This window comes from Phalacrocorax carbo, chromosome 4 (genome assembly GCF_963921805.1).
Source record: "Phalacrocorax carbo chromosome 4, bPhaCar2.1, whole genome shotgun sequence".
NCBI lineage: Eukaryota > Metazoa > Chordata > Aves > Suliformes > Phalacrocoracidae > Phalacrocorax > Phalacrocorax carbo.
The window spans coordinates 13,686,363-13,712,205 of NC_087516.1; the positions used below are offsets into that span (position 1 = coordinate 13,686,363).

Below are 25,843 nucleotides of genomic sequence, written 5' to 3' on the forward strand. Positions count from 1 at the left end.
GGAAGTTCAGAAGGTCAACGGTACACTGCATGTGTAAGATAAAATGCAGACATAAAATGTGATCTATGCAAGCTCTCTCTCTTTGCCAGATTTCTTTCTAATTGAAACTGACAATTCAAAAGCATTGAATAATGTAAAACTAAACAACACCGTGCAGGTAGAGTCAGTATCATCATTCACTGCAGGAGCAGTTTATTTAGCATACACATCATTATGGAAAGAAAACCATACTTTGGAATATATTTTGTTTTCTATGTAGACCTCATACATTTCAGCAATGTATCATATATTTAAATGGTGAGTTTAGAGAATAACAGATGTGGTTCTTACATCAGTTTAAAATGCGAAACACAATACAATAACATTGACTATTTTATAATAGAAAAAGAATGGAGTATTTTTTATTACAACCATAAAAGGTAATCAGTCCTTACTGCTTACATTGTTTTACTACATCATTACTAGTTTCTGGATCTTTGAGACTTTCCTTCCACAGTTTATTTCCTCCACTGTAGTAAGGCTTTCTATAGAGGAGGATATGCTAAGAGAAGGCAAGGTATTTGCTGGCTAGTATCGGTGTAGTGGCTTTGGCCAGGGAAAGGGCGGTATAGAGGAGGTAGTTATCTCAGAAAAAATAGAGGAAATCATTAAGGGGATTCTTGGTTTTAAACAAGAAAGGGTTTTAAATGCACTTCTAGCCATACTGAGGCATTTTCTTTATCAACTGTTTCTGTAGTTCTTAGGTTAATGCAAAGCTTGCCTTTAGTAACGAATGTAGTCTATATTAATGGTTCCTCACGAAAGTTCCCCAATTCTTTACCAAGAACAAAAAACCCACCTAGCAAAGCAGCCATATATATGGTAAGAGAGTTCCTTTTCTCAGGAATGTTTACTTGTTGAAAAACTATTGTACCTGTTATTTTTATTGCTTAAATGCAAATGAGAGCAGACTGTATTTTGCCAGTGCAAATACAAGTAATAAAAATGTACATTAAGAGATTAAATTCCTAATAAAATCTTTCAGCACAACACATCATGCAGTTCAGTGACTTTTGTGAATTATTAATATAACAGAGGTTTGGGATCTGTATTGTTAAAGATAGCAGTGCTTTTCCTTTCATATTTACTGATTCATCTGTTTAAAGAAGAAAAGGAGATGGAAACATCTGTGTGTAATGTAATAACAATTGTGTGTGCGTTACTTAGGAACAGAGTACAGAAGAAAGTAAAGGACTGAGAGTTGGTTTATTATCCTCTAATTCCAGTTCAACTCAACTCTGAATAGAACTTAATTAGTTGTCACCTTAATTCTTCCCACTTGTAGTGCTTTTTGCTGTTCACGTGACCCAGGTGTTGCAAGTAGTTGATGACTGTGCAAAATAACACTGCTTGCATAAATTCTGAGGTTAATGCTGCCTTGTGATAGTACTGATTCCATTAAAGACAGCCACGGCATGCTCTGCCTGTTAGGACAGTTTCTACTTAAAAATAAAGATCACCAGTGTTCAATTAGAAATAAATGATTGCTTATTTCCTTCTCTTTGTTTTTAATGGATCCGTATTATTTCTCCCTAATCTAAGACTTTAAATGAGTATTTCAAATAGAATAGTTCTCAAGCAGTGAGCTGGTCACCGATTTTCAACAATTTATTTCTAAACTTTTATCCAGTCAATGCAACCTCACGTTCTATTGACTTTGAGAGGTTTCAATTTATGATAGAACTTGGCACAAGGTCTTTAATAAATCTTTCCAGGGTTTTGAAATTTATAGGTGTAAATCAGGCTCTGCCTGTCATTATTTCATAAATAACTTCTGATAGAATGTCTTTATTTCTGCACTGTGATACAATAAAAAGAAAAATTCAACTAATAAATTCAGTAATAATAGTTAATTAGAAAAATTCAACAAATAGGCACAGTGAACTGGTGTCATGCCACATGTTAATTTTGAGACCCTGCTTGATCTGATATCTCTCATTTCTGCATGCAGGTCTGTGATACAGGAATAACCAGCACAAGATGAAGTCAGATGTGTATTCTGTAGTACTGTTTTGAATGGAAGATTTAGGTCAAGTATATTCTCTTTCATCAGCCGTGAACCTCAAAGCAGAATTCACATGTGCAGTGTCTTTGAAAGAGGTAGCTATGAATTATTACATGTCTTACAGAAATTCCTAGAACACCTGATGCTAAGAGTCAAGTAATGGTCATATGGATGCTGGTGCTTCTCATTGCTGGGTGCAATGTGAATATGATTTTGTGCGTGTTGTGCGTGCTTGTGCTTTTGTATATATGTTACACTCAGGAGTCTCGTGGATGACTGCTCCTCTATGTTTTCCGGTGTGTCTGTATTCCCTCCAGTTGCTATGCTTGAAATGTGAGTCTTGAAGTATTGGTGTGGCTATGTACAAGTTTAAGCATTGAGAGATGGGACAGTAAGAGGTGGTATGTAAGGCACTGTATGTCTTTCAAGTCCCATATGATTCACAGGCTGTTTTGGTCTATGTATGTCAGTGTTCGCTGATAAGGAAGCGAGACTTGGTCTTGACTGGAGCTAAGCTTTCCTTGCACCATGGCGTGAGAAGCAGTGTCCTTGAGTTTCTGATTTTCTGCTGTGGTAGTGATGAGCTGTAGTTTCTCTGAAAAATGGTTTACTTGGACATGGATTTTATTTTCCAGGGTTAGGTATGTACTTAATTGTTGGATTCAACATTTCTGTGCTTCCAATTGCAGTTCAGGAAAACGGGTCATATAGACTTTCGTGACACTATGTAAATGTTACGAAATTGCTAGATTAAAAACACATAATGAATCGCATCTGTTAGTAGTAAGGATATTTGCAAATCAACCAGTTGTATTAAAACTTTAAGACTGACTACCTACAAGAATTTACACTATGTCCAAGTGAAGATTTTTAGTTGCTTAAACTTTGAACTGCCCTGCAGAAGTTAATGCAGAATATGCTTTGTATGGAGCATAAACAGCCAGTTGTTTGTTTCGTTGAGTTTTCCCAGCTTTTTGGTTAGGTTGAGGTACTGAGAATGTTTCTTTTACTTTTTCATACCTTCAAACTGATTTCAGGGTCTTTTAAATTCGGGGTTTGGTTTGAAACTGCTTGTGGATGCAGTTATTGGCAGCAAATAGTCTGTTCTCCAGAGGAAGCTGTAGCCCAGGCTGCCCACCCTTCCTTCTCTGGTGCTGTTGGACCCTGTCCCATCACAGGGGGAGTATCAGCAGAGAGGACACCAGAGTGAAAGAGGCCCACCAACCTAAGAGTCCAGCTTCTTCAGAAAAAATGCCAGCAAACTTGGCCTCTTTTTAAATTTGTCCCTTGCTAGCAGAGAGGGAAACGCCACATCTGCCTGCTCCTGAGAGCACAGTCTGCAGTGAGCAGTGCTGACTTCCACAGGTGCGAAGTTGCCTTCAGTCATCAGGGTCCTGTTGTTGCTCCATGCAAACTGTGAATGTGTACCAGAAGTGTTGATGTTTTGGTCAGTGTCGTAAAGACTTACACAGTAGTGATCCTTACTGCAATACTTCTTCAAAACAACCTTTTTATAATGCTTTTGTAATATTTATGCACAGGAGAAGGAAAGGGGAAAAATGGGCTAAAAGTCTATTGGAAAAATGTTTGACAGTTATCCTGGATGTACCTGGGAAATGGTAGTAATAGTAGTAATGGTAAATCTGAAAGCGGAAAATCTTTGATACTTCCGCACTATAAATAATTACTAACAAAGATGATTGCCAGTGTGGAGAATTGTTTGCAGAGGGATTAATTTCTGATTGTTAAGTGTAAGTATATTTAGAAAGAAAACGATTTTTGTTCCTGAAAGCCAAGAAGTTGGTGTAAATTGGGGGAATTAGTGATTCGGACTCCACAGAGCAAACATCAGCCTGGTTATTACAGATGAGACTTGATAGATGTAGTTATATTGAGGTTAGCGCAGGAAGCTATTGCTTTATTTTACATTTTAATGACTGAATTCAGTCGTTATGGCTGGCATATTATTGTTAGCAATTGAATTTACACAGTTTACTTTAAAAAATATCCAGTTTGGCAGAGTTTCCCTTCCTGAAATGTTGCAAATATTTCTAAGCTCTTAATGTCCCTCTTGCTACGTCACCTCTGACCCAGAAATCTCCATTCATAAATTAATTTGTGCATATGAGCATATGCATTCATGGATCTGCAATGTCCAAGACAGTAGTGCATCCAGTAACTCTAAACGCTTTTGAAATTTTAAGACTAAATATTTTAGTCTTAAATTTTATCTGAATTTTGCTAAGATTTAAAATGTAAATTTCTATGTTAAAAATGCTTTTAACTTTAGAGCTACCACTAACCATTTTGACTGGCTTTAAATCTGTTTTTTCTAATGTAGTCAGCTGTCAGCTACCATTTCTAAAATGTTGTTTCATTCTGCAGCTTGATGGATTTAGAATAACTTATGTGAGCATGCTAGTTCTACCGTTTTACATTCTTAAATATCTGTATCAGAGGTTAATGGGGTCAGTACTTGAATTAACAAGTTGTTAACTGAGGATGCCTAACTATATGCACTACCACAGTAATAGAATGCAAAGAATTGAGCTTGAGGAGGCATAAAGGAGCTTACCAGTATCTGCTTTCAAAACTGAACAACAGGAGTGCTCCTGTCCTTTGTCTTTTGCAGTTTTGCAATGCAGTCCAGAAATTGTGACTCCAAAATCTGAGATTTTATTGTGTAACTGAAACTCTCTAGCAGCATGCAAGGCAAGATCTATTAGTGCTAGTCTCTGCATCCAAAATAAATAAAAGGTAGCTAGATAAGATTTGACTAGATGTGACAACAAGAGATATGTAAACATTTTAATAGGGACCTGCCATCATGGGTGGAACCTGCCGCTAGAAGAGGAGCAACACAGTTCTAGCAAACTCGAGCACAGTTGTTTCATCTAAAAATAGTAACTCCACCAGCTTGCTCATCCTGAACAAGGAATTTGTGGAAGTCGTGTGCTTTGGGTTGTAAGTGGTGGCTGTCATGCATTTATGTAAAGGGTTATTGTTTTTTCTGTTCCTTATTTGGTGAGAAACCTTCTGTTGGAACACAGGAAGATTTTTCTGTAAGTGTTTTCATTTTATTTTTCAAAAACTGCTTTTACTGCTGGAAGGATGAACAGTTTATTGACAGAGTGTAACAGCAGCATGTGGGGCAGAAACAGAAATGAGGCAAAGCATTTGTTCATCTTAACTCTTAAAAGCAATAACCCAACAGTTCCCTGAAGCTTTCATCCAATTCAGAATCCCCAGAGCTCCTTTTTTCAACTCTGGGGCTACCCAGATCACATCCATGGATGGTCCATTTTGTCTTTTGAAGCTAGCTCCTTTAAAAACTGTCCCTTTTCTCAGTGAAGACATGTTCTGGCCTCCCTTTCTGTATTTTCTTTCTCTATGTAAAAAGAGAGTAGAAGAAAATTATTTCAAAAGCTTTATTAGCTTACGTTTCAGAGGGGAGAGACTTTCTACATTGCAGACAAGTAAATGCAGAAGTTAATATTATGACAGAAATGCTTTGGAAGTCCAGTATATAAGTGGATAAGCATGTGGATTCTGTCTGTGCTCCACTTGCTGTTCCTTTTCCTGCTGGCAATGTGTCACGGTGGTGGTGAGTATGCCAGCCTCTCAATGCACCCCTGAATTGCTGCTGCTACCAGCCCTTTCTGTGACAACACTGGAAACATAACAATCCCATTTTTTACCCTTAATACTGGTTCTAAAGATTAAGTCTTTAATGAAGTTACAAAAAAGCAGGGTTAAATAATGAGCTCTGTGCCTATTATGGCACAGATATCTAGATATCATGATGTGCCTATCATGGTTGGCCTGTTAGTAGCAACCAAGCTCACTAGGGTCTTCAGCTAATTTAAATTATCCTGGTCTGTCTGTACCCTGTATAATCTTCCCAAACGTCTGTCTTCTGTCGCTGTTTCTACTTGAGGCGAATTTCATCATACCAGTGTTTTTGGAAAGTCTCAGTTTACCATCATAAATACTCTTGCCTATATAATATATTTACCACAATAAATGTGGTATAAGACCTGAGCTATAGTTTCTCTGTGATTAATATGTTTTAACTCACAGATACCTGGTGTTTTCTGGAATCTGAATCTCAGATCCGGTAACATACCACACATGAAGAAGAGGAAGAAGGATATGCTGATCAGTTCTTAGAGTTCAAAATTTGGGCTCAATTTAAAATACTTCTGTTCTTCTACATGTCTGACATATGGTCAAGACTGGAAATTATACAACAGAATATGGATATTTTGGGACTAAATATTTCACAAGGGTAACTTCACAAGAACTTTCCCCTGGTTCACACAGCCTTCTACCCAGGCAACAGATACTTTCTTACACCTAATGGTCTGCCTTGAAGTCCCCTTTCATGTGCTTCTGGTATGTGTCTTCATGCTGCTAAAGTTCCTTTGATCTCCTTTTGGCCACTTTCCAGACCATCTTTTAATTCCTTTTGTGAAATTTCCATGCCAGCTTTAATTCCTGCCAGAAGGAAACTGTTCCATCTCTGTTCAAGCAGGGCCCCAAAGCTTTAAAATCTTAACATTCGCTGGAAGAAATGCTCCCTGCTCAGACAGTGGAGAAGTCAGGAATAGGTAGATCCATCCAGTGCTGGGGAGAGAAATAAGGAGGCAGAAATATAGACATTCCTTCCTGGACTGCAATTGCTGTCTTTCCATTTGCTGCTTGACTTGATTGCAGAGATACTTGGCTTTTATCTTCAGTACTTGCTACTCTTGAGGCTCCAGAAATCTTTATCAAAAAAATGGAAATCCAGCCAAAACCATAACTCATTTGGCACTCTGCCTATTTCTTTCTGCTCTACAGAGAGAAAGACTTATATCCATTGAATCTTGTGAGCACAAGACCTGGGATTGCCACCAGTACATTTTACTGTCATTAAAGGACATAGATATAACTCAAAATCATCTGGGACATGGAGTGATTGATTAATCTGTGTATGGCTCTCAGGTGCAGTGGGAGGGTCTTCTTGAAATTTTGAGTCCCTCCTTCTACACCATTCTACTGAAAAGGAACTTCAGTAGAAAATTGGAAGGAGGCCTGGCAGGCTTCTTGGGTAAGGTCCTAGTTAAATAGGGTAGTATCAACACACTTGTCTAAAGGATGGGTTCAGGATTTTACCTTATCATAAGGGAAAAGCTAGTGGTGTTTACTTTAAGTTTACCACTCTACTCTAGAATTGGAAGTGACTGGAAATAATGGAAGTTCTGTTAAGAATTTTTTTAAATTCTGTTGTATTTTCTCTACTCTGGTATGGTTTTAAAAACCTGAAATATGCTACTTAGTGTCCTAACAAACACCAACAATTTCTTCTTTAAAATCCTGACAAGTTGTTACAGCCTTTATGTAATTGTGATTTAATATTCAATATCCAATGAAGTCTATTAAGAACCTGCCACTAGCTCCAGTGGGATTGGGTCAGGGTGCATGACTTTGCATAGCTGTATTCTGTGTGCATACTGTAAGTCCATAAAAATATATGTCTGTATATACAAACCACATATGCTGTTTGTGCTTTGAGAGTCCTGATTTTAATCGCTACACCTACTCTACAATTACTTTGTACAGTAACCTTTGTTACTTTTGTTTTCAGTACGATATTATATATGTTGTGGAGATGTAGTATATAACCCCTGATACTGCAAGAGTTCTTTGAAGAGTTAATCTGACTTGGTGCAAGAATGCATAAAGTAATTGCTTACTAAAAAGCTTTCTGGGAATCTGTGTGCTGAATCCTCAGAGATTCAATATCATTGCTGGTTTTATTCTTCTGGACAAAAATAGGTAAAGGTGGAAATTTGGCCTAACTTCACTGTATTCAGAAATCTTAGATTCTATGAAGCATAAATTTTCCTATGTACTGCCAGGAAACATAAGTACATTTGGCAGCTTTACAAAAAAAAATTCTGGGAGGTGAAATTATGTGGATTTATTAAAGATGTTTGTTAATTTTCTTAGGGTTTACTGCATTCCTATTCACCAGCAAACTTTGTTTAGCCTATCAAGAATTTATTCTTTAACCAAAAGAACAGATTTTCTGTAGTTACTATCACCATTGAGATTTATCATTTTGTTTCTTTGTTTAATGGGTCAGGAAATTTGGAAATTCTTAGGCATAATATAGTACCCTAAATTTAACAAATTATTAATATTATCCTGTTCTATACTGTGACCCTAATACTGTCTGCAAGTTTCCTTAGGAGCTTAATGTATTCAAATTTATAACAACCTGGGTACAAACCCATTTCTTTGACCTTTTTGCCTCCTCCTTCTATATAATTTACCCTTGCTGCATATTGTTTTCTTTTAAATAGTCTTATGTCTTTGCTTGAAGCAAAGCTACTGTCCAGATTTTCTCTTTGAGATAATGTTACCTCAAGCTACTTTTTAACTTTCTGAAATGTAAAGGGATTGTAGTTAGGTTTTAATTGTATGTCTTTTTATTCTTTTCAAGAATATACTGCCTGGACACATTATCAGTTTGTTACTTAAAGAGCTGATAAATGCATCTAAGGTGTATTAATTTATGTTGCAATAGAATTCAAATTAATGCTAACCAGAAGATCTTTCAATGGATGAGTAGCACAAAAGGTATAATTAAATCTCTCTGAAAAAAAAATTACAGGATATTTCATGAATGTTAGTAATATAGTTTCAACCCTGAAATGTATTTCTTTGATACAGATATTTTTCTGGGTTATCTCTAGCAGAACTATTAAAAAATGTACATATCTTAACAAAACAGTAATTGCTCCCTTGATCTGCCCATTTGGGTACTTTTGGGTTTGTGCTTATTTGTTAGGTTCATGTTGTTCCCCTAAATTATGCTTTTAAAACTTCCAAGAAGTTTGTGTTGTGGTAGTATCCTAATGACACAGTGGGTTTTTTTGAGCTATGTGCAGAGCATTTAGGTAAATACTTAATCTTAAACTGATGAAGAGTCTCCCTGCAGTTGATGTTTACTGTCAAGAGCATTCCAGAGTGCTTTCCTCGAGGCATTAGCTCAAAAACTAACCCACTCTCAAGGAGAAGATTATGGCTGAAGAATTAGCACAGTTGCATTGTTGGGAAGAAAAATGGGGTGCCAAATGCAAAATTAGTCACTTCAATTAATCAGTCTTCAAAAACGTGGTTAACTTTATTGTCACCTGGTTCAGTCACTTGTGGGAGTTTATCATCAACAACCCCTTGTGGTCAAATCCAGTAACTGTAGTAAAGGAAGAGATGAATCACCTTTTCTAGCTCTGAGCCTCTAAGAACAGGTCTTGTTGCAAATGTTGTGCTTTGTGCTTTGCTTGGGTTGTTAGTGACAAAGAATGAGACACAATGATCCAGCCCTTTGGAATAAGTGTTTGTTTGCTTAACTGTGTTTCTGTAGAATCTTACGTTGCGTTGGACAAAGCTTGTTAGTTCATTTCTCTGAAAATATCATGGCAGACAAGCAAGGAGTGGAGGCTTAGCAAAGGGATTTTTTTCTACAGAACACCAGAGAGTTTCATGTATTACAAAGTGCCATTTTGTAGAAGTATAGAAACCGTATATGTGGGGCAGGGCCTCTGCGAGTCTGTAGTCAAATGTCCCAGTGGAAGCACAATATTGCCAAAACTATAGATTGAGTCAGCTGTGGATTTGGATAGCTGAGTCTTGAAAACCTCCAAGGATGGAGATGCCCCAGCATCTCCGGATAACCTTTCCAGGTCTGTGCTACCCTCCTAGAGAAAAAGCCTGTCTATGTAGCCAGTCTGAACCTCTCAAGCTGCCACTCAGTTGCATTTGATCCTACAACATTATGCCCAGCTACCAAGAGGTGTTTGGCTCCATTGCCTCTGTAATTCTGTCAAGTAGTTGTAAACTGCTATTAAATTGTCCTTAGCCTTCTCGTCACCAGTTTAAACAAGCCTAGCTCTTTCAGTCTCTGCAGAAGTCCTACATGCCTGACCAACTTGGTAGGTGCTTAGCACTTTGCTGGATTTTGTCCAATTTCTCCCCTTTGGCTGGGGGGATTAAAAGCTGGATGCAGTGTTTGAGGTGTAGCCTCATCAGTGATGAGCAGAGTGTGATCTTTCTGCAGGATGTATTCTTCCTAGTGTTAACCCAGCATGTAGTTTGCTGATGTGAGCCCACTGTTGGCTCATCCAGGATGACCCCAGGTCCTTTCCAGCCCGGCTGCTTTATTACCAATTTCTTTTCACCCAGATATGTGGAGCTCCTCTGCCCCAAGCACAGAATTTTGCACTTCTTTGAACCTCCTAAAGTTTCACAGGTTCCATCTAGATTCTCACAGATAGCATTTTTTGTTGCTTTACAGCCATTTCTTGTCATCCCTTAGTTTGTAACTGAGAGGTGAAGCACTGAGTTTGTATTGTTAGTTATATCACTGTGGAAGTTTTTAGACTGACAATTTGTTGCAATCCACAGTGCATAGTGAATATACACTAAGCTTGGATGACACCAAAGTGAATTTTCTGTATGTTTTTTCGTGAATCAGTGTCAGCTTTTGGCTACCTCCAGCTCACAAGATGGTTTGAAATATACCAAAGAGCCGTAGACATTTCTGCTTTGTGAAAGACTTGTTGATTCTTTTCTTGGTGAGAAAGATGGAATTTTTATCTAATCCTCAAATAGCAACATTGGGAATTGCATTTAGTGTGCAGTGGACTTGAAAGAAAGCAATGTTCCCTTTAGCTTGTATAAAAAAATCATAGGTTTTTAGCAAAGCCATAGCATATAGTATATGGAAACTGTCGTTATTCCTTTTTCTGTGGAGACTATCCATTGAAGTTCAGGTACTAGCAACATCATTTCTGAATGCTGGAACGTAAGTATGGGCTCCCTAGCAGTGATAACTAACATGATTCAGCTCTAGGTAGAAATTGTCAGGCTCATTTTTCTTTGCCAGCTCTGTGTTGTTTGGGGAGACACAGGTGGGACTACAATCCACAGTGGTACTGTCCTCTCACATGCACAGGAATTGGGAACGGTTATGTTCAAGCGCTGCCTGAATGTTGTCACTGGGTGAGGAATGGAGATGAGGAACCCACTGCTGCAGCCATAGGTGTGTAGATTCATTCATCTAAAGGTCCACACAATGGACTTCTCACCATTTCTTTTTCCAATCATGGAGACTGAAAGGTAGGTTTTCTTCATTTCTCAAAGGCAGCATGAACTGTAGAAAACCCAGTGATTTCCATAGGACTCACAGGAAAATTTCTGGTGGATCTGAGAACTAAGTCCAGGAGCTGTATTACAGTCCTTATGTACGCAATAGATTCTACCCAATATTTAAACAGGAAGAAGAGGGGATATTCTACCTTGGATATGGTGGTAGGATGCAAATTCATCCTAAAAATAGCATGTGCTTTCTGTCATGGAAGAGCTTTCTGTTTGAATTGGACTAATCTCTGGAATATACATCTTTCTCATGTGGCAAAATTGTTTTCTTTTTTTATTCCATGAACTACTTTCCCAGACAGAAGTACCCCTTATGGTTAAAGTGCCTCTTGAAGTGCTTGGGACACATAGGCATAGACCGTAGAGGGGGTTTAAGAAAAATAGTTATCTTGGGGGCAGAAAATCAGGAGGATGTAAGCAAAAGAAAGGTTCTTTGAAGCATTTAATGCATAAGGTGCTTGTTTTTGAACTCGTAAGGCTTTTTTTTTGAAACAAATGTATGTTGCCTTCAAAGTGTGAAATGCTTGGCATTTCACAAACAAAAATCCACAATGTGACCATTTTAGCTCTTGCTTTCAGATGGCAACGTGCCCTTGTGGCCAAGAAGGCCAACGGTATCCTGGGGTGCATTAAAAGGATTGTGGCCACCAGGTCGAGAGAGGTTATCCTCCCCCTCTACTCTGCCCTAGTGAGACCACATCTGGAGTACTGTGTCCGGTTCTGGGTCCCCCAGTTCAAGAAAGACAGGGAACCATTGGAAACACTCCATTGGAGAGTTAAGATGATGATCAGGGGACTGGAGCATCTCCCTTATGAGGAAAGACTGAGAGACCTGGGTTTGTTCACCCTGGACAAGAGAAGACTGAGGGAGGATCTCATCAGTACTTATAAATATCTGAAGGGTGGGTATGAAGAAGATGGAGCCAGACTCTTTTCAGTGGTGCCCAATGAGAGGACAAGGGGCAGTGGGCACAAATTGGAACATAGGAAGTTCAACCTCAATATGAGAAAAAACTCCTTTCCTGTGAGGGTGCCAGAGCAGCGGCACAGGCTGCCCAGAGAGGCTGTGGAGTCCCTTCCCTGGAGACATTCAAAACCCGCCTGGGTGCATTACTGTGCCCCCTGCTCTGGGTGTGCCTGCTCAAGCAGGGGAGTTGGATGAGATGATCTCCAGAGGTGCCTCCCAATCCCTACCATTCTGTGATTCTGACTCTGAGAGGCGTTTAAGCAGTAGGTAAAACCTAAGGTCACAGGGTTCAGTGATAATTTTGGTTCTTTCTGATACTCCTAGTATTTGTCGCATAAAGAAATGGAGCAGATTTACAAAAATTCCTGTTATTTCTTAGAATAATAACTGTCTTAGAAAGTGAACAGAACATCTGTCTGTAGTGCCCAGGGCATAGTTAATCATTGTCCTATTTCTTTGAGCCAACCTGCTGTATCTTATTTTATATTTAAATACTGGGTTTATTAAATATGGTTCTTGTACATGTGACCCATTGTTTCTCTTGGGGATACCTCATCCAAGTATCTTGGCCAAAGTCTGTTTATAATCCTAGCCCGTGGACATCCATAATCATAGTCCAAGGTAGTAGTTATTCAGAGAGGCAAACTGTTTTGTTGCTTTGAAGTTGTTATATGTTGGAAACTGGGAACTTTGTGAAGAGCAGTATACAGTGACAAATAAAACCATGAAAATAAAGAAAATGCCCTGTCTGGCATCTTTGTTCAGGAAATAAGTGATGCATAAGTCTGTTTTGCCCAAATAAGAAGTGAACAATTCTGTTTACCCCTGCAATTACTCTTTAGTGTACACCTAGGTGTAAGGTTGAGCTTAAGTAATTGATACAATAAAAGTTGGGCTTGTTTTGTTTTGGTTAGGTTTTTTTCCCTCCTAATAGAGTTCCTCTGCCATATTTTTATAATCATCATTTTCTTGGCTTGCTTTCCATGCTTTTCAGCAGTCCTGGATTATATATAAACCTCACATGTATAGGCTTTGTCTTGCTAATCTTCCAAGTGAATTGAGAGACATTGCTGTTGACCAAAGTTAAGCAAATGCAATGAAGGCTTATATGTTTCCAATTAATTATTGGAAATCGTTCCTGCCTGTAAACGTCAGTATTCAGTGCATGCTCCAACCAGAACAAAATTAGCTTCCAATCCTCTGTCTCTAAACTGGCATTTCCTCCAACAAGAACCATCATGGTACTCTTGAAAGATAGAGATCGATCACTTTTGGAAGCAAAGACACTTGTTTTAGTAAGGCTTTAGAGAATTGTTTTTGAAATTTTAAGACAGTTCATTCATCACCACACTCAAAAGAATGGTTTATTCATGTATTTCATGTAGGGGTTGCTTTGTCTCTTTCTCTCCAATGGACTGCACTTTGGTATATACAAATCATTTCTGTGTGTCACACTAGAAACTGGTGGCTGAAAACTGTCATCCTAGCTGGAAACCACGAGGCTAGGGGAAGGTTTCCTTTTTTTCTGTTAGAAGTTGTCTTTTTTAGGGTCGGTTCTTGTGGTAGCCCTATTTGGATTAATGTGGAAGTAAAATAAAATGTCTCTTTGGAATGGGTGGGATAGAAGAAGCAAAATAACTGCTTCTCTGTTAGGTAGTTTATATGGTAATGGTTTCTGTAAAGGAAATGTGTGAAGAGCAGACTACGAAACTTGCCATTTTGAAAGGGATGTAGAAGGGAGAGAGTTACCCATTGGCAAGTACTTGTTCGTGTCAGAGTTGAGAGATTAATGTAAACATTATTTTATTTAGGCTGTCTAGTTAAGTTGATTCTCAGTGGCCATATCCCAGCTTGCTGTATAGGTAACTGGCAAAAGCATCATCAACTCATGAACCAAAGAATCCAGCTTGCTGGCCGGGCAGACAAATGGAGCTCCACAGAAGATGTGAAAGTAATCCAAATACTTCAGTAGAAAGTGGGGGTTCTTCACCACACCCCAAAATGTACTTGCTTGAAGCAGGCATTGTCAAATTAATATCTTTTTCCTTCACTTGTAATGTGGAAGGTGCTGACTGACAGCCCTGGAAATTAAGTCCTCTATTTCTCCACAGGACAGGTATAGCAAGGGCAGCAGCAATGCAAGCTTCCCCACATTGTCCTGCCAATGTTCCTCAACCCAGTTCGGAAGAGGTCACTTCTGGAGGTGAGTGGGTGGAAGAGTCTCTGTCCATGCAGTTATTGCTGCCAGGCAGTGGATTTTGTGGGACAGGCTGTTGGACGGAGACTGCCCCCTTGTCTTGAATGAACCACCAGTCCTTAACAGATAATTGCTTTATGTCCTGTAAAGCGGCGTGGGCTGGATTCATTGAGGTTGCATTATTCTGCTTGACTGCTGTCACATTTTGGTATTTCTTTGTGGTTGAATGGCACCTTTGCATTTTTTTTCTTTTTGCACTGTTTTGTTTCCAGAGACTTTGTCAATGCTTTATGTACATGTCCACAAAGTAGCATGCAAATAACTGAATGCAGTCTGGTTGTAAATGTGATACAGAAAAGCAGTTTCTGGTGGCAGCCATGTGTGCAAGAGGAGCTTTAGAGCACTAGACCAGGAGGCATGCTTTGAAACGCACCAAAAATTGATAAGGAAATGAATGTTGGTTTCCAGTATCTAAATGAACTATTAGTTTTCTGTTGTAAAGCTGTATCTTAACATTTTCACTTTTCGTAATTACTATGTAATTTAGATATTAACACCAATTAAGCTGGTAAACTAATGTTCTTTCTAAAATTATTTTACAATTAATGAAATCTGCCTATCTAAAGTTAGACATGCAACATCCTACACTATATATGAAAGTACTGGGTATGTATTGCGGTTACAATAGATAGCTGTCATCTAAACCAGAAGAGATGTGATAAAATGTGTGAGAGGAATTAATATGACTAATGTGAGCTTTCAGAAAAAAATAATAGATGCTCACAGTTTCTCAAATGAATTCTCATACACATTCCTAGAGTTAAGTACTACATACTTCAAATACAGTGAGGAGTATTCTGTTTTTAGCCAAATTTACATCTTCCAAATATAGAAATACAATGGAGAAAATGGAAACAAAGGCTTAGCAAGGCTTTTTAGGTCATGGTAAATTACTTCTGTAGCTTCAGATGCTGTGTGAAGGATTTGCAATGACTTGATTGTCGTTTGTATTTAAGGCCCATAAGTCTGTTTAAGTCTGCTTCTAAAGCTGATTGTAAGCAGGTGTGATAACAATAGAATGTAGTACAATGTAGCCATTTTATAAATTCAGCATTATTTCTGGCTGTTTCCACAAGATCTAGAAAAAGAGGAGTTAATTTTCCTGGCCAGAATAGACTTCCTGAAGGGTTTTCTTGTCTTTTTTACTTTAAAGAATATGAATCAGAATAGTATTAATTCCGTATACAGCTAAAGCAGTTCCTGACTTCTTGTCAGGTTAGCAAGGGTTACAGGATTTGGCTTATAATTAAAATGAGTGATAGAGTCCTGTTGGGAAGTAATTTGGGACTGACCCACAAATTCATTTTAAGTGAAGGACAGTTGAAGATCCTTGTCATGACAATATGTGGCATTAGGCAGTATAATATTAGGCATATTTGCTAATAAGTTACCTTACTTAATGTTCGTGTGGTGCCATTAAATCACGTGGATTTGATTTTTTCAGCTCTTTTGAGCACAGTGCAGATTGCGAACCTCTTAGTGTCACTGACAACGCTGTAGAGAGGCCCAGAGTTTTGGCTTCCCACACACCTGTGTGAACTGAGTCCAGAACTTCAGCTCAAACCTACCTCTATGCCACATGAACCTTTGAAGATAATTATACACCTTATCACAATAAACCTTTTTAATAATAGACTTTATTTTAAATTCAAATACAAAAATACAGTTAAATCACTGTCAGTACAAACACAAAAGAATGGTCAAAGAGACCAATTTCCTCAGTGTGTTTTATTCATACCACATTCATCTTTCTGTCTCTGTGTATGCTTTCCGTGAATTCTAATTAATAGAGTCTGAGTTTTCTACATATTTACATTGAATAATGGTGATCTAAAGGAGCATACTTGTGAAAGAAGGTATTACCCAGAGCATCCCAGAGCAGTATAATCCTCATAACCTTGATCGTGGAGTCCTAACTTGTGTAAGTCATTCTGTTGATTCCACTATGACTGGTCACATGAGAAAAGGCTTATGCATCAGGTTCATAGTTATAGATCCCTATCTTAAGAGCTTCAGTTTTATCACCCTTTCTTTACCTCCAGTAATATCCTAGTGATTGTATAGCCTTGCTGGTTATGTCCAAGGACTGGAGGCAGAGGAAAGATACACCCTCTCTAAGGACTGGTTTAAAAATACCTTTCCTGAATTACAGTGGGCTGGTTGGAGGCTTCAGGCTCAGTTCACAAACTCATTTTTCTCACCAACCACTAGATAACAGCAGAGTTAAAGGGACAAATGCAGAATTTTGGGTCAAGTGTCAGAGGCAGAGGTTGCAAACAAGGGATAAGCAACTCTTTAGGTTCACGTTAAATAATGTATACGTGGACCGTGCATGGTCACAGTTGGGAAACCCCCATGCTAAAATGTTATTTGTTCCTTTTTTTGTCTTTCTATCTGTGAAGGTAATGTAGGTCTGTATTGATATGTAGGTGATCCAGAAGGGACTTTGTTTATTCCCAATTTGCTGGAGATATCTCTTGAAAAGCGTTTCCCTAGCAGGTTTGGAGCAAGGGTGGAGTATGTCGGGCCGAGTGTGATGATCTGGAAGGAACTGTGTAATGTTAGATTGTTCAAAAGGAAGCATTTGTTTGATGCACTTAGAAATGTTTCATGGGTCATCACCGGACTTCTAAAAATAAATGACCGAGAGGCTGCAGAAGGAAGTTCCTTCTAATCAAAACTATGTCACTGGCATCTGTAACTAAAAGGGAGACTGAAGTACCAATGCTACCGGAAGTGAAACCTCATTGCTCAGATATCAGACTGTGCAACCGATTTAATAGATTTACCAGGTAGTTATCGCAGGCTCCTAACATGTTACCGTTTAGTAATACTGTGATTGTAGGAAGGAATTTGTCACCTGTCTCTCCAGCTTTCCTGAAGGACTAAGTTTTTACCCCCCATTCATCTCTAGGTTGTCAGTTTTAGTCCAGACAAGTTCATCAGTGACCAGGATATCATTATCAATCAACAGCTGTATAACAGTGTATATGAAAAATGTTTATTTAGTTAGTTCCTAGTAGTCTGCAGCATCAATATGCATCTGTAAAGGTTCAGGTGTTGGCACACATGGAACTCGTTGCAGGATCAATGCTGATGTGGTGACCTCTTACAGGGCAGGAAATGCATTTTTCTGTTTGCACACAGAAACCCAACCCTGCCCGAGACTTTGGATACTCCTCTAATGCAGCTAATAAGGAAATAGGTATATATAGCAGTCTCTGTGCAGGGAACAAACAAGTAAATAGTCCACCAAATCCCACAATAACAATTTCACTCATTTAATTATTTTATTTTGAGTGCCTAGGAGATTGAGGCCCAATGAAATTGCTTTTGAGACTGTCACCTTTAATCTTGTAGCAGAGTATTTAAACTCAGACATTGAAAACAGTTTAACAGACAAAATACTGCAAACACAGGATGAGGTACGCAGGCAAAAATGAAAAGGTGGCACAGAATGTAAATCTTCTTTCAGGGCCTTATGAGAATGCCGTCTGATTATCAGCATCACAAGTACAGTATAGGTTACATGTCATCCTCTGCATTCCATAAAAACCTAGCTCACAGGTATGAGTTGAGTTTGCATAAAAGTCAAACTATCAGATAAGCCATGAAACCCCAGGTAAAGTGTTTTTGGTTTTGTCATCTTCTGTTCCTAGGAAGACTAGATTTGAGCTCCTAACAGCTCAAGAGTATTGAGGTTGATGGAATCTAAATTTTCACTAGTTTTTTCTGCTTTAGAGTGCAGGTGCAGCAAAACAAGAATTAATAGAATAAATACTGAGACCCTAGAATAGTGTGATTTTCTGGAGCAAAGGGAAGGTTTGTTTTCTCTTAAATACTGCTTGCAGTTTCTTTTTTAGGCTCATGTACTCTACATTTGGGGTTGATAGAGAATTTCTCCTGCACTTTAATGGCTGTTGCATCAGGAGAATGTGGATTTTTGTAGACTTTCTTTTGCTTAATCAAATAAGTTAAGATTTTCTAGGGAGATGAGGCAAATCAGGAATTTTTAAAAAATACTTAAGAATGTGGTTTAGGAAAAAGAAAACTTTTATTTTTTTAAAGGGAAGATGCATCTTAAGAAGCACTTTAATAAAAATTACAGGATTGATTAAAATTTATCTGTAATAAAAAAATCCAGTGATTAAATTCCAAGGAAATGGATCTGAACTTCCAGGCAAAAAAATATTTTGCTTTAACATTGTCTATTAGATCCTATCTGTGGATATGTGTGTGGAGTGCTGAATGACATAGTGACTTATATATTGCTCTGTGGTTTGTCAAAAGAAAAAACAATATTTTGCTAATACAGTAGGAAAGAATGGAACAGTGTATTCTGGCAGTTTGTGACCAGGTCACAAATCAGGAGAACAGAGTCCTGTTTGTTTTCTAGGATGGGAGCAGTAGGGATAATTCAGAATCAAAATACTGATTCTGGATAACAGTTTTTTGGAAAACTCCAAGATATTTTTATTAGTAGTGTTTACACCAACACTTTAATTTTGTGAGGAAGGAGTCTCAGTGCTAGCTCAGTTAATTTTGTAGGATTCTTCAACCTCCAGCACTAAAAAAAAGCATTTAAAAAATCCATGTAAGCAGAAAGGAAAGTTTAATTGTAAAGAGGTTTTTTGGTTGTGCTTTTTTGGGATTTGGGGGCTGGGGAGGGTGGGTTGGTTTTTTTTGTTTGTTTGTTTTAAATTGAGGCTTGGCTGCCCAGTTCTGAATGGCTGGGAACAGCTTGAAGGTCTGTTTGGAAGAAATTGATTCAAGGTTGTCTCCTGCCCCAGTCTTGCCCAGTGGCTGGTGGTTTGTGCTGTCCCCGATGGAGCAGTGGACACTGAAAGGCCTCTGGGGGGCCCTGTAGGGAGGCTGCTGCTAGATTAATGCCGATGCTGCTGCTTTCTCCCCCTCACCCTTTCTTCCCCGCTGTCCTCCCCATAAAATGGCCTCTCAGCTAAACGCTTGTGTGGAAGAAAGGTGATGTTATGGCCTGTGCACTTTGCCTGTCCTGGTTATACAGCTGACAGTGCAATGACTGTGCCAAGCACACCGTCAACTTGGTACCTCTACCCTTGAACCTCATAGTAAATGTATAGGTGTTTTATTGTTCCGAATTATCTCAGTTGCTGCGGGTGGCGCAAGTGTGTGTTTTGTTGTAGCTCGTAGAGGAATCTGACCCAAGCTCAGAGCAGATCTCATGCTGGCTTTGAGCTGAACACTTCTGAGGAACACAAGGCAAAAAAAGTTTCAACACAAATTGAGTTGTACCTTGCTTGCAAGTAATAAAATTTTTCAGTCCATGGTGCTGCTGGTTGAACACTGATAGGGATCATTATTTTCTAGTATTTCCCTCATGATGGTATTTTTCTTCCTTAATGTTTATACTATTTCACTTGTGCTGTTAGCTTGGTTACATAGGGTCTGTGTGCTGAAACTCTGCTTAGAGATGAGTCCGTGTTGTAGAGATCCGTTCCATGCGTTGACCCCGGCTATTGACTTCACAGCAACAGCACATGAATGAATAAAACATTACTGTTTTTTAATGTTAGATACAGAAAAAATCTTACCTGATTACAGCATCAGTTTTGTGGTATCAATGTGCAGAAGAAAGAGCTGAACTGCTCTCTCAGGCAGCTAGCTGTAGAACTGCATGGAAGTGAGATTGAAGGAGTGATTGTTATCGACAGAAACCAAGCCACTGCAAAACAAGACCAAAACCTCTCCCACACTGGAAAGTTTTATAAAAAGTGCCAGCAAGCAGATCGATTTCTTACCTGACTAGGGTTTACAGTTTAGGTTGGAATTTTTGTTGCGGAGCAGGAGATCTTGTTTTGCATTGTCTACACGGAGTGTGTAAGCAGTTATGCTGTGCTTCATCTGGACAGCAAAGTAAGTCTTCTTTCTTTCTGTGAGCCAAGTAAACCTAAAATCTAAACTGAACATTAGGAGATAGGGGGGAAAACCGCTGTTGTTGCTCACTTTTTTACAAGATTCAGTGCTGTGTCGGAGAACACTGTGGTGTAAAACCAAACATTTCGCTGAAGTCGGTATTACTAATTTCAGCTAAGTGAAGATTTCTATGGGCTGTGTCTAAGGCTGAGTGTAATCTAAATATTAAATGTCACTTAAAAATATGTGATGAATAGTGGGATGGAGACAGATTAATAGTGGGAAGGGGGAGGAGGATGAGACATTGTAGGCTGTACTCATTTAGGATCACTTTACTCCTTGGCCAGTACCACAGAGGTACAAAATCATCATTATGCCAGGAGCACGCACAGCCATGCTTTCACTAGAAGCAGCAGCAGCAGCAGGAAAAAAAACCCTTATGAGTATTCTTGAGAAAGCATCATATACAGACAGCTCTGGTGCTATGTACTGCATCTGCTCTGACCCAGAAAAGAACAGCTGTTGCCCTTCTATACAAGCTGATGCCTTCAAGGGTGCATTTTACAGAAAAACAAAACTGTGACGGTGGGAATGGGTACGCATAACAGGACAGGCTGAGCTAATGAAGCTCAAACTTTGCAATATATGTCTATGTATGTAAATGATATATGTATTTGCAATATACGCCTTTTTTTTTCTTTCCTCAAATTAGAATAGGGCCTTGCATTTTATTTTAAATGTTTTCTCTTTAATCTGCCTCTTTCCGATCTGATTGAGGGAAACAGCATGTTCCGTTATTGAAACATAGGCTGCTCTGCCATGCGTCTCCTATTTTGAATGCTTTAGGATTGTTATGGGCTTCTGTAACAATAAGTTAAATAAATAGGTCTGTGGCAGCAGCTTTGAAGATATGAGCTTGGTCTGCACACATCTGTTGTGTATATTTGACACTTCTCCCCAATAAGCCTTTTGTAGACCTATCTTTTCAGTATAGTTAACTTGCAGTGCTTGGTAACGTTGACCATGGTTCTGTGACTGTAATCATAATCTGAATATGAAAGATAAATTCTTTTATCTGTTCAGTTTTCTCCTCCTCCTCCTGTTTTTATGGAGCCTCTCATTGTTTCTTCTGGTGAAGTGTTTCTATCTTGAAGAATCCTCAGCAGGTAAAGTTAGCGTACTGAAGTCTTAAATCTTGCTTGTGGTAGCTCCTGTTATTTGAAGTCTTTGAGAACTGGGAAGGACTTGGCAGTACCTGAGTGCGCACATGAATGATTTTTTGTTTTCCCCCACTGTTCTTGCTGGCAGATGGTCCTTTAGGGACTTTTGCCAGGAAGTGCAAGTCAGAGTAGCCTCTAGGAGTGACTGCACTGTTAAAGATATCAGGCAGCCTTTCCTCCTTGCTGAGCTCAGCAGAACCAGGCTGCCAGTCAACCTGATCTATCATTTTCAAAGTTACTTCATATTTTCCTCTCAGTAATCACAGAGGCTGCAGAGCATAGTATTTAGCTCCCCATGAGAGTTGTCAAACATAAAAAAATATGAAATTAAATGATTGTTACAAAATAAATGCCTGGGAGAGTGAGCTTCCAGTCTTAATGCTTCTCTGAAACAACAGAGGTACCTTTTAAAGTTTAAGCTTTAAAATAAAATTTCTGTTCAGAACAAATATTACTTCTGAAACATAAACTCAGTTAAAAGAGTTTTGCAGGTTGGAATAATTTTCAATTATCCAGTAAATTCTGCTCTGTAGCACTACTCTCACTGCCATGATAGTTCTGTGTATAACCCAGATTTAACCAATGGATATCTGTTTAATAATTAATGGTTTCTTTTTGTGTAAAATAGTGGAATTTCATTTTGTGGATGAGAATTCCTCTCTCTATGTCAGATTCTGTTTGAATTTATATTTCTCATTCTTTTTTAGTTTGTTACAAATCCTCCCCTGAACACTTGCTTCTGCCTGACCTCTAATACTGTGTGTGGATTAAAAAGAAAAGCAGAACTCCAGATGGTTCACCTCACAGAACGAGGGCACCTTTATTCAAAAGGGTTTTAAGTATGAAACCAGTCATACGAGTTAAAAATCTGACAAACAAAATAAACAATCTTAATCAGCAGTCCTTAAAAATCATGTATGCAGTTTCAGACTTCCATGAGTGGTAGAACAAGATCAGATTTCAAAGACACTTAAAAGTCTCCCAAATTTCTCATAGGCTATGAGAGAGCGATCCGAGCTATCTGAGTCTGATTAAATGTCTTAGAAGCCTGTGTTATGGCATACTTACCAATATACTTTCTGATCTCTTATTCTAAGTACTATAGTGGCACGCTGGTTTTCTGCAGCTATGCAGAAGTAAGAATTTGGTGTCTGGTCATCAGTGAGTGGTTATAGAAAAAGCAGAGGTCGATCCCATGTGTGCCCCTCATGGACCAAAGCAGATGTCTTTTAGTAATCTTCTGCTGGATACTTTCCAAACTGCAATAATCTGAATTCTGGAACTTTCTCTGTGTGCCACTAGACTTGGAAGAAATGCTTGGTAGCAAGAGAATGTTTGGCAAAAGTGACGGTGAAAATACTGCTCTTGCTTCCAGAGTAAGAGTACTGCAAGGTATCAGAATTGATGGGTGACTAAAAATAATTTTTTATGTGAAAGAGGGTTTGTGCTAAGAAGGTATCAACCATGACAATACAATAAGAAAAACCCTAGCTTCAGGAGTAAAAATTGCCATTGACTTTGATAATGCAGAGATTTAATTGAGTATGTTGTTTAACTCTTTACCATAAATCATGATCAGATTTATATCTTTCTTGTTATTTATACTGTTATTTATACTGTGAGAGCCACTAGGCACAGCTGGTTCTGTAAACACACAAGGAGGAGGTGGTTTCTGCCCAGAGGAATGTTAGTGTTAAGTATGAGACAAGAGACAATGTGAGGATATATTAAAACTGGGAAGATGAGGTCACCATGACTGTGCTGGTCAGCACAAGAAGCAGCTGTAATATGAACCTGGCTGCCAAGTATCTTTATTCGATGATAATCTGTTGCAGTGCCCTGAGGAATGCAGTTTGTTTTAGCTGAGCTCAGAATTGAAGTTAGATCATGCAGATCTTCCTATCTATGAAAACATTCTTCACATTGAAAATATTCTCACGTTGCCCTTAACCATGGTTTTCTGCACATACTGATGCAACAATAATCATTAGCACTAGAACAACTGACTGAGCAATGGTACTCGTACACACGCAGTTGTATGGCAGTCTCCTTTGACACCCTGGGGCTCCAGCAATTACCCCAAAAACTTAAGATAAGCTAGACAACTTTGCTGGTTACCAGTGAACTATGAAAAACGTTTCTTCTATTCTCTGGCATGATGCTTCTCCCTTTGCCCGTAAAATATATAGAAACGCACCTGATAGTTCCTCAAAAATCTGCAACATTAATATGCAGAAAGAGGGAATTCATGGCAGTCGTCTTGTTTGGACAAACTGAAAGGACTTCAGGTGGATAAGAGAGTCCTAAACAACTTAATTTTAGTGTAAGTAGATTAGACCTGGATGGTGTATGTGTTTATTTAAAATATATGTACTGTAAAACTTTGTAACTGTATTGTGTAGCTTGAACGTAGTGCAATAAATCTATAAGCCTTGTCATGGGGACCTGACATGTCTTAAGTGCTCTATCTGTCCATAAACAGCTCTTAGGTGAGATGATGAACTGGTGGCACAGGCTAGGAGAGAGCAAAGTGCTTTCCAAAGTGGCTTTGCAGCAAAGATATTAAGATACTTGCTTGTCCGCTACCAGGCTCCCAGCAGGTTCAGTCTCTCTCTCTGTCTCTGTTGCGGTCCTGTGCCATCGCTGATTCACACTCTATCTTCAGAGATTTTTTTTTTTAATGACTCTCAATTATTCCTCGCTAAACTGGATTTGAAGTGTGTTCAGCTGGTCTCTGCAGCAGATTTCAGGTGTCACTAAATAATGAACAGCAATGTATGAGAAAGGCAAAAATATTCACTTTTTCTGTAATCTTGGCCAAATTAATCATTTACTCTTTGCATGTTTTTCAAAATAGTTTTGTATCTCTACTGTTAGTGAAATACTAGGATATAGATAATGTATGAGTACTGCTCTGGAATTGAATACAATTATATTGGGAACATGTCTTGCTCTCGTTTACTTTTAATTCATTTTTCACCTATTATTAAATGTTAAAATAAAAAATAAGAGGATACAAATAGTGCCATAAATCAATATCTGTCCTGAACTGCAGAGCAAGTCATTTTTATAAGAGGGCAAGCTCCTGTACTTATAATAAATCAAGTTCGTTATCTTTTGAGCTTCCTGATTAGAGTAATTAGTCATTTATGCTGATACAAAGCCATCAGTGAATACATTGCTTTATTTCACAAATATTGAATCTTAAATGGTTTTGTAAGAGTCATTGGTTATAATCAACTGCACATTGTAATGTAAATTTGTTTTTTTTGTTGGTGGGGAGTTTTGTCTAACTCAAATTAATACACCAGGCAACTCTCCTGAAGTTAGAACAAACTGCTTTTAAGACTCTAACCTGAAAACTAATTTAAAATGCCAGATATAACATAGTAGGTGGAGTTGGGTAGGGAGTCAATATTAACGGATGCTTAGTGCTGAGGAGAGGTCTCAAAGTTAGCGAGGGCTACTCCAGGCTCCGCAGATCACAGCCTCTCAGGAAGGCTCATTGTGCAGGTTTCCCCACTTCTGTAACTGCCGTGCTAATACCTGCCCGTTCCCACAAACAGCTGCGGAGAGGTCTGGTTAATGCCATTCACATCATCTTTGGAAATTTGGGAACTGCATATGCTTTTATACCTGTAAAAATACTGCTATTACCTGAGGGACTTCAGTTTGCAATGAGAGTTCTTCCCTCCAGCTGGGTGTAAAACGTAGGTCATTGCTGAGCTAAAATTCCTGCTCTTGAGTTATGGAAAAGCATGCGTGAAATCGGACTTCTGCTCTGCTTTAGCTGTTGGTGAGATTAGTCTGTTCTGGGGTAGACTCAAGCACAGCTTATTTTTCATTATGAAAACACTGTGTGCATCTGCAATGTGATAGTTTCTCCTCTATTTACAGACATCAGTTCTGACTAATAAGTACTTGGCATCATTTCCATAAAAGTTGCCCTTAGTCTGGAATAAACCCATACATTGAGGATGACAGGCAATGTTTACTTGGAGAAGAGAAGCTCAGAAGTCTCCTAAGTTGCTTTTTGGACATCAGCGGGGTATGCCTATGCTCATAGGTGGAACTAAGTAGTGGGAGCTAAGTAATTTCAGTGTAAGTCTAGCTTTTCCTCTGATGGCATTTTTGGTATTATCAGTATCACTGTCCCAGACTGGGTGCTCCCAAGAAGCATGATGCTTGTGAGCATTATAATTCATTGCTAATTAATCTTCCCTCCCTAAATGAGATGACAATTCTGGTTCCAAAAT

The 25,843-nt window shown here is 38.7% G+C and overlaps 1 protein-coding gene across 5 annotated transcripts in view; it reads left to right on the forward strand.

The window, feature by feature from the left end:
• The window catches only part of PPP2R2C (protein phosphatase 2 regulatory subunit Bgamma), a 203,731-nt gene that overhangs the window by 66,818 nt on the left and 111,070 nt on the right, over positions 1-25,843 (forward strand). For 2 of the 5 annotated variants that reach the window (XM_064449103.1, XM_064449102.1), the window contains exon 2: positions 14,330-14,421. The exons of the other annotated variants lie outside the window; for them this stretch is intronic. In XM_064449103.1, the coding sequence (XP_064305173.1) occupies positions 14,355-14,421 (67 nt within the window). In that variant the 5' untranslated portion in view covers positions 14,330-14,354. The remainder of the gene's footprint in view (positions 1-14,329; positions 14,422-25,843) is intronic. 5 annotated transcript variants of the gene reach the window in all.